This window comes from Hydra viridissima, unplaced genomic scaffold, assembly GCF_058129835.1.
Source record: "Hydra viridissima isolate aposymbiotic clone 2 unplaced genomic scaffold, HvirCarnegie_v1 scaffold_10, whole genome shotgun sequence".
Classification (NCBI taxonomy): domain Eukaryota; kingdom Metazoa; phylum Cnidaria; class Hydrozoa; order Anthoathecata; family Hydridae; genus Hydra; species Hydra viridissima.
Genome location: NW_028324309.1, coordinates 482,823 through 492,422, shown reverse-complemented (window position 1 = coordinate 492,422; position 9,600 = coordinate 482,823). Strand labels below are relative to the sequence as shown.

Genomic DNA, 9,600 nt, shown 5'->3' with positions numbered 1-9,600 from the left:
GCACCAAGCTTCAAAATTCTATTAAACGAAATTTCTTGCTTCCAAAAGAAAACTTTGACATTAAAAAAAAAATTAGTTTAGAGTTAAAATAAAGTTGCCATTCTCTCAGTCGAACAGTTAACTTGTGCTCAAAAAGCTAAGGCAGCTACCTGACCGTTTAAACGTAGACACCGTAGGCACAGGTGAGAAGCTTTCCAATTTGTTTCTACTGAACCGTTCATGCGAATCTACCTGGTAAGTAAATCAGCGCATCGATTATGCTGCAAAAAGTTTAGTTAACGAGCTACTTTTTATGCACGAAAAGAACCGTGTAAAATCTAAACACAAAAACTCCGTCTAGTTAAAAGATCTTGAAGGTAGCAAGAATGCGAATTGCAGTCGTGTTTGCGCTAGCCTGTTTATTTTATTGTATTACAATCCACGCTAAGCCGATTGATTTGGATGATAAGCTTGACGACACTACCGAAGATTCAGGTCAGTTTAACTTTGTCCGAAGAAAACAAGCAATAGTGGCCAAGTTTAATATTAATATGCTAAAATCTTTCATCATTAAATATTCAAAAAGAAACCGTGTCATTTCAAGAAAAAAAAAAATTATTTTGATAGTTGAAAACCACAACGCCAAAAAATATGATCAAAATTAAATTAAACAGGAAAAGTTCTATTTTTCTGTTAAACTCCTATGAAGCATTTTTTTTGCAGTTCGGGAATTGAACTGTAAGAAAATTTTTAGGTTGGTTAATTCACTTTGCATCATAATTCTCTTGGAGACCCCTTTTCATTGAGAAATGTTCCCATAATTTTATTGTCTTGATTATTTGTTCAGACGAATCCAGAAGCGACGACGATGAAAAAAAAAAAGACGAAGTAGAAAGTGAAACAGCTGAGAAAAAAGACGAAGTGGAAAACCGTGTAACCGGATTGACCGAAAATGAAGGTAAGGAATCGAAGGATGCAGAGGATGATAAGAGTGACGCTGACAGTGTGAGCGAATCAAACGATGCGGATACTGGAAAAAAGGCAGCCGAAGAAACTTCTCAGCAAGAAGTCGAAGAAAACGACGCAGCTGATCAAGACGCCAAGAAGGACGAAGTTCCTGAAGAGGTTTGTTTTCTTTCACAAGACTAAAAGATTCTTTGAAAAAGATTCTTTCACAAAATCAAAAGATTCTTTGAAAAAGATTCTTCCGCATAACCAAAGGATTCTTTAAAAAAAGATTCTTTAAAACAGATTTTAAAAAGAAAACTTTCAGAAATTTTTTAGAAGCCAAAAAATTTTCCTTTCAAATAACAAATTGATGCTTCAATGATTGTTTCTAATCTTTACTTTCAAACAAAAAGTCACTAAAGATTCAGATGAGATGAAGATTAGTCTCTAAATATCTTTTGAAATTACAAAAACGCTCGGAAATTAAAACCGTCTAAACCAATCCAGCTTTATCTTTTACTTTATTTCTTCCGTGATCTTTTTAAAATTCTGCCTCTACTTATTTTAAAACTTCTATGTTAATAAGGATCTGACTTTGAATTACGCACACATGAACATACTTTCGTAAAATGCTTGAAGATGCCCATAAATGTTTGCGCCGTAAGTTTAAAAACAAGAGATGACCGCTGCACTTTTTCCAACTTTCCAAGAGAAAGTGAGGTAAGCGATTGCATGCATTTTGTGTTTATTTTAAGCGTTATAATGCATGCTATTAAACACTAAATCAAAACTGCGAAGTCATGCATGGAAACATGGCAATCATCGCAACCAACCATTTTTAAAACTTTTTTTAAAGCTTACTTCAAACTCTTTTTTTTTAATTTAATTCAATAGAGAAATTAAAGAAATGCTAAGAGTATTTTTCTTCTTCTTTCAGAAAAACCAGAGAAGACAATGGACTGGTGGATATGGTGGTGATGGATATGGAGTTAATGGATATGGTGTTAATGGATATGGCGGTGTTGATGATACCGGTCATGTATTAGATGTAGGGTATAGAGGACATGGTGACTATGAAAACGGTATTAATGAGGGCTACGGAGGACACGGTTGTGGAAATGCATTAGGATGCTACAATCATCACTATGGACATGACGGTCATTTTAATGATGGGTGCCATGGAGCATATTGTCACCATGGACAAGGGCATCATAATCACGATCATGGTTTTGAAGTTTATGAAGAGTGGGGTGAAGAAGGAGGTCACGGAGAACACCAACACGAACATGGAGATGCTGGAAACCATCATGGATATGGAGCGTGCGGAGACCATGGAGGATACCACGGATATCCTTGTCATGGGGACGAAGTTCACCATGGACACGAGGGAGAACATGGCCACCACGGTCATCATCATGGTTTTCAACATGAGTGGGGTCACGATGATGGCGGTCATGCTATAAACAATGGAGAGCATGCCGGCGATTTCTCTCATCATGGAAACTATTACGGAAGATACGGAAGATCATTAGACTTGCACTCAAACTTTGAATCAACTTTACCACAAATCCCTTCTAATAAAATGGAAGAAATAGATGAGAAGAAGGTTAAAACGGATGAAAGCAGAAGCTTAGATGATGTTAAAAAATGGACAACAAATGGAGGAGCTGGATTTAACGAGGGTTACAGAAGCGGGTATGCATTTGGAGGGCATAATGGTTATTTAGGTGGAATTGCCCCACATAGAATACACGGCATTCATAACCTACATCATGGTCGACATGGACACCATGGAGGACTAGGATATGGTAACGGAAATCGTTATGACTTTTATGGTCGGGAACATGGAGGGCTTTTCGAAGGTCATGGATTTCCTAAACGTTATAAGTATGGTTACGGCTATGGTCTAGGCTACGGACATTTTGGTTACGGCAATAGACACCGATTGCATGGTGGACCTCATAGAGGTTTGACGCATGCTCTTGGAATCAATCGCCATGGATACTTAGGCTTAAGAAATCATAATAATATTTTGCATGGAACTGGGTATATTAGTAACGGTCTTCATAGCAATTGGGGTCATCCTGCCTACCACTATGGACACGCAAGAGGTAACTTTGGAACAAATTCCAGCACTCAAAATGTTTTTATTTTATTGATGCATTCGCTAAAGCAAAAATTCCATTCAAAAGCACAAGCACACGCAGAAAGAGTATAAATATTACCTAACCTAGTGTAAATACAACCTAACCTAGAGTCGGATAAATAGAAAGTTCGATTTTTAGAAATTTTTAGTATGCTCTCTCAAGGGAAGGTTAGTTAACCTTCTTAAACGAATATATTACACAATAATGCACATCAGCATTGCAAAAGATTTATTTAACAAAAGTAAAATTTTAGTTACATCTCGTTTATTTTTAACCACTTTAAATAATTTAAAAAGAAATACTAAAAATTTTCTTAGCTGTTGTTTGTAAGAGGAAAATAATTGCAAGAAAAATACGGAAAAAATAATGAGCGTCACACAGAACAGACAGAACGGTAAAACTATAACTTAATGTCTTGGTGTTTTCTCGTTTCCTAATCGTTTCCGTTCGTGAAATTGATTTACTTATCCTGACTCTTAAAACTGGTTCCATGTAAAAATTCAATACCCTTAAGTTTTTTATATTCTTTGGAGTATATGAGTGTCAATTGAACCATTTTTTTTGAAGTATGGAGGAATCGCAAAAGTCGCAGGAAGTTCGGAAAAAGGTGTTGATGTTACTGCCAACAAACGTCATCACGAACATCATCACCATCATCATAATGAGTGCTGCCATCATGAAGGTGATGAAGACCATCACGAGCAAGAACACGGCCACCATGAGCACGATCATCACGAACATGATCATCATCATCATGATCACGGTTATGAGTTTTATGAAGAATGGGGAGAACACGGAGGACACGAAGGAGAGCATCACGGACACGATGAAGGAGAACATCACGGAGAACACGATCACGATCATCATCATCATCACCACCACAACCACGGAGATGATTAACTTGCATGTTTCAAGGTATTCGTTGGAAAATTTGCATGAATAATATGTCAAGAAGCCCCCAACATCACCTTGCAGATGTCATTAAAAGGACAACATATCAGAGCACTCTACAGACTAAGTTTTTACAGTCAAGTTATGCCGAACAAAAGTTAAAATATGAATAAAAAATGTTTTAGAATATTTAGAAAGATAATATTTTTATAGAAAGTGGGAGCTTCTTGATAGAAATTAGTTTTGCAGAACTCATTCAGAACTTACTCAAAACTAACTCGCTTTCAACTAACCTAAAAATCCAAAATTGCATTTACAGCATATACAACTTTTTAATTTTTAGATTAAGAGTTAGTGGCAACTGAGCAAGAGAAATTTTTTGATCAATTTCTTGAGGGAAAAAGTTCATAACAAAGGTGAATACACGAAGCAGCAAAAAAACAATCGAAAGAACACGATGAAAAAAAAAACCTTTTTTTTATTTATAAATGTATAATTATTAAGTTCAAATCATGTAATGAAACTTATAACAGTATAATAAATATAGTAGTTTTACTAAATAAATGAGTGCTATTTGCTCTATTTTGTGTCAATTTAATTCCATAATGAGTTTTAATTGTCACTTAATGAATGTTAATTATTCAAATGCGGAGTTCTGAGAAGTTCCCAACCTATGACCTTTGGTGAGTGATTATTGAATTAATATTCTGCAGTAAAAATGCTCGAATAAGCGCCCTTGAATGGTTAAATTTTTGAAAAAGGTGAGTTTTTCTCATGCTTAAAACTTTAACTAGATAAAAAGCGCCTACATGCTGTCCACTTTATTTGAAGTTCGCAAGGGCGCTTATTCGGTTAGAAAACGAACTTCTTCCCACATTTGTGGTCATTTTCAAAGACATTTAATATTTTTTTTAAAAGTTTAAATTGCATTAAAAACGTGTTCGATCGCGTGCGCTTTTATGAAACAAGTGTTAGTCCTGAACGTTCTGGGTGCTTAATCGAGCATTTCACGAAATTATTATAAATTTCACGAAAAGTTACAAACGTTAAAGTAAAAATTTTCTTCGTTTTCTTTAATTTTCAAAGTTTACTTTGTTTACAATAATGAAAAGAGATTTTATTGATTGCAGGAAGAAAAAGAATCCACCAACGACATTATTGAAGATAAACCAGACGCTGAATTGTTAAAAGTTGACGTTAAAGCCAATAAACGCGAGTTTGAGGATGAACACCATGACGAGCACGAGGGTGATCACCATCATGGTGAACACGAAGACCACGAAGGAGAACACGGACACCACAAACATGATGACCATGAACATGATCATCATCATCACGATCATGGGTATGAATTTTATGAAGAGTGGGGAGAACACGGTGGGCACGAAGGAGAACATCACGGAGAGGACGAAGGAGAGCACCATGGGGATCACGACCATAACCACCATCATAATCATAGAAATAGTCACGGAGGACAAAGAGACATTGTCCCGTCAAATATTGAACAGTTTGGAAGTAGTTTAGCTATGTTTAAACAACCTCACACACGAGAAGTTGGTAAAAAGAAATGGTGGATGGTAGGAGACCATTGGGAAGGTTGGGGTCATGATGCATGGGATAAACCCCATATTCACCATGATGAAGGAGGATGGCAGTATGAGAATAATGGCTTAAAAGAAAGTCATCATAAAAGGCACATAAAGAAGAAAACCCGTAAAGCAACAAAACGTTGTGAAGATACTGGACATCAACACGTTGAATGCAACAGGTGTGGCTATCATTTCCACGATTGTGGTTGCGACCACCACGACGAAGATCATGATTTAGAAGGATGTTGGAAATTTGGTTATGATAACTTTGGAGATGATTGGGACGATTGGGATCACAATCATCATAACTTTGAGCACCTAAAGGATTTGGAGCATGAAGAACATGGAAAAAGAGAGGATCATGAATGTCATGATAAAAGAAGTTGCGTCCAAATTATTCCAGTTTATGCGCTGCCATTTCCAAGTCTTCCAATAAACCTTCCAAGCTCAGCAAATCCTCGACCATTTGTGTATCCTACCGGAAGTGTACCTCAATATGGCTATGGAGTTATCCCTTTTACTCATTCTCACAACTCTCAAGGAATTTATCAACTTTGTCGCGACTGTAGCTGGTTACCAAGAGGGGGCACACGATGTCTATGTAAAAACATAAATACATACCCTACCATCTACAACCACCTACCTGATCAAGTATTTTTAGACTGCGACTCTTCAATTCATCGCTATCCTCAGCCTAATTGTATAGCTAGACATGCTGTGCCTACACCAACACTCGAAACTAGTAGTGGCGCGGAAGCAAAGCAAGGCATAGTTTACCCTTATGTTGGATATGGACCTTGGTCGGCTTATCCATGGTGGGGAGATTGGTGGGGTGGTCATGGAAATCATGGCTGGGGAAAAAATGTGGGACTTGGCGAAAATCACGAAACCACAGATATTAATCATCATGGTCATGAAAGCGGTGGTCGTCATTTTCCAGAAGGCTATCACCTAGGTGCATACCACTGTCGTGATGTAGTTTTGAAAGGAAAGGTTGAGGATAACATGGTATCAAAACGTTTCTGTTTACCTATAGGATATCAAAATTACAATTATCCTTACTGGCACGGGTATCCAGGCGTAGGAACTGGACTTTGGGGATGGGGATGGCCCTGGATAAAAAACAAAATTCCAGGCTCGCAAAAAAACAAACCCAGGAAGGTCAATAAATCTAAAACCAAAAAATCTACGAAATATTCAGATCAAAAAGAACGCAAAAGTGTTATACCTGCCACTCCTATAGAGCAAACAAAAAATACCAAAAAGCAAACCATTCATGTAGGCTACGGGTATGCGAGCGGTGACAACTACAGGTTAGGATACGGAATCGGTGGAATGGGAGGAGTTGCTGGATTTTCAAGCAATCCAGCTTTATCTCAAAATGGTTTTACTCGTTCAAAAATACCAGGTGATCAAGCTAAAGACAATAGTAATGCAAAAACCACCAAGACAAACATTCCAGCTTCTGAAGCGCACGAAAATTCTAATGTAAAAACGGCAAAGGCTAACATCCCAACTCCTGAGGCGTCTAAAGAAATAACAGCTAGCAAACGAAATCTTGAAAATGTGTCGTTAAAATCTCAACCGTCATACGAAGTCAAAAACACAATTCCTAAACCTTCGGAAAAAGACCCGTTATAAACGAAAATAAAATCACGTCGTTCGTTTAGATGTCGTTCGATTTGTAAAGGAAAATAAACTCACGTCGTTCGTTTGGATGTCGTTCGATTTACATACGAACAAAATCACATTGTTCGTTTAGATGTTTGAATTTTGGGCTAAATTAGCTGTTTGTTTAAAATGTCAGCGTAAAATATTCTTGTACCATATTGTTACACTATACTTTCATAATTTTGTAATTTTCTATATTTTCTGATGTGGAAGCTCTCGCTCGAGTCGTTGCATGTTACAAGTATGAACGCGGTTGAGAGAAGTGAAACTGTTTTATTTGGTGTAATTTAACAACTAAAAGTTCTCCTCGCTCAATTTATGATCTTTTTGATTTAACTTTTAAAATATAAACGATTCCCCCTCTGACTACACCCAAACTCATGAAACAAAAGTTGTTATTTTTTTTAAAAAAAGGACTTTTTGTTTCATAAGTCCGCGCATTCAAATGATGAACCTTGAAAAAAATAACTTTGTGTTAGAAATCGTTTTGTTAAAATGGTGTTTTATTTTCCGGGGCCTCCATTCATTTTTAAATGCGAGTGTAACGCGCTGTGCTTTGTGTGGGTTTAATAAATGCGAAGTATTCAACTTCACCAAAATAAAACCATTACAACATTTGAGTTGATCAATATTTTTAATTCTGATAGATTTTCAGGCGCAAAAAACCTTTTCAAGGCGCCATTTCTAAATAGACTCAAAGTAAAAAAAAAAAAAAAAAAAAAGGTCTGTTAAATAATCTCATAAAAGACTCCCATTCATAGAATGAAAATTTTTTTTTTTTAACTATAAAGTTTGTAAAATTTACTTTTATTAAAAAAAACTTTCAGATTCAAAATTCAGCATAAAATCTTCCTTTTCCTCCTCCTATTCTTTAAGTTTGAAATTAAAATTACGCTTTGAATAAAAAAAAAATTATTGTTCCTTTTTTATTCTCTCGCCATTTTTTTTAGAAGTTTCATAAAAAAATTAGATAAAATTTTTCTAACTTTTAAAAACTTGAACACTTTAATATTTCTGAGATTTTTGAAGTATTTGACTTATTTTCACCGCTACGTTCTTGTTTTGGTACATCAACGCACAAATGGTCATTCCCCATAAATGCGAATTACTAGTTAGCACCAAGTTAGAAAATAGACCTCCTGCTGGGTAAAAAAAATTCACTCGTTAAGTAATTTAATTCAACTAATGTTTAATTAATTTTGAACCAAATCATGCAAAGTTTGTCGTAAAAAGTCTGCAGGATGCCATAATCTTCCATAATCTTCCTCTAAATATATTTAAAACACAAATAACGCAATTCAAGCTCCATTAAGTCTTACTTAATTCACTAAAGAATCATTTAAAACCTCTGAAATCTAAGAAATGAAAAATGATGAAAATAGTTTTAACAGTTAAAAAATCTTCAATTTGCATCATGTAACTACGTAATGCAAAAACTTGGTGTCACCAAATTAATGAGTTTAGCGTTTATCTCTTTAAAAATTGTAAAAATTGAAAAGAAAAGTTGAACTTTCATGACGTCATCGCAAAAAGCTTAACAAAACAGCACGCAGATTTTTTGAAATCAGCCAGAAAAACAATATATTTTTGTAAATTTTTACGTCGGCAATAAACAATTGTGTTTCTTATCAATAATGTTGAAATATCTTTATAGTTGTGTAATATATTTATTTAGTCATATTTTTTTTTTGCTGCTTTTTTTAGTAATAATAGTTTTTTTGATTTTTGAAGATTTATAAAAGTTCTACAAAATCAAAATCTTTGCTTTGTAATTGACTTTTTTATGAAACTCGTTATTCTTAAAGATTCTTAATTACGTTGTATAAAAAAGTACAATGAAAATTCCGAAGGCATTTTAAACGTGAACCTAATAAGAGACGTTGCTCATATAGCAATTAATTTTGTTTTATAGGGAAAGAAATTCTCCGACACAAAAGTATGTTGTCAATAATCTAAACTAGTATCCAAGTAATAAACAACCTAATAATGAAATAATAAAATGATAAAATGATAAATTAATCCCATTACAAGAAATAAAGTTGTTTTAACACAACGAAATGCTTTTTACCACTTCGTTGTGTTGAGTTCAAAAAAGATATGTTCTATAAGTATACATTATAACTTCAAGTTGATATTTTCTAAGTCCAATACGGTAAATAGAAGTTCGATTATTCTTCGACTGATATTTCCAGTCAGATATGGTTAAAGGTTTAATTTGCGTAAGTTTTTCACGAAAGTTTCATGAAGAATGTGTGCTGTTATCACTTCTCTCAGTAGACTTTGTAGATAATCCCACTAAAACGTTTTGAATCTTCGATTAACGCGTCACGAACATGTTTTTTGAATTTACAATTGGAATTTACGAGGAAACGAAA

General features: G+C 34.9%; 1 protein-coding gene across 1 annotated transcript; it reads left to right on the top strand.

Annotated features, from left to right (window-relative positions):
- Nucleotides 1-258: 258 nt before the first annotated feature.
- LOC145192985 (uncharacterized) lies at nucleotides 259-7,540 on the top strand. Its single transcript, XM_090100005.1, has 4 exons — nucleotides 259-474; nucleotides 827-1,104; nucleotides 3,642-3,971; nucleotides 5,096-7,540. The coding sequence occupies exons 1-4, from the start codon at nucleotides 366-368 to the stop codon at nucleotides 7,193-7,195; spliced, it is 2,817 nt and encodes a 938-aa protein (XP_089956131.1). The 5' UTR covers nucleotides 259-365; the 3' UTR covers nucleotides 7,196-7,540.
- The last annotated feature ends 2,060 nt before the right edge of the window (nucleotides 7,541-9,600 follow it).

What these genes read in the sequence shown, in the direction of transcription:
- LOC145192985 (XM_090100005.1), top strand. Translation starts at nt 366, where the DNA reads ATGCGAATTGCAGTCGTGTTTGCGCTAGCCTGTTTATTTTATTGTATT. An exon ending in CGACACTACCGAAGATTCAG is followed by an intron (nt 475 to 826) that starts GTCAGTTTAACT and finishes TTATTTGTTCAG; the next exon opens with ACGAATCCAGAAGCGACGAC. An exon ending in ACCACAACCACGGAGATGAT is followed by an intron (nt 3,972 to 5,095) that starts TAACTTGCATGT and finishes TATTGATTGCAG; the next exon opens with GAAGAAAAAGAATCCACCAA.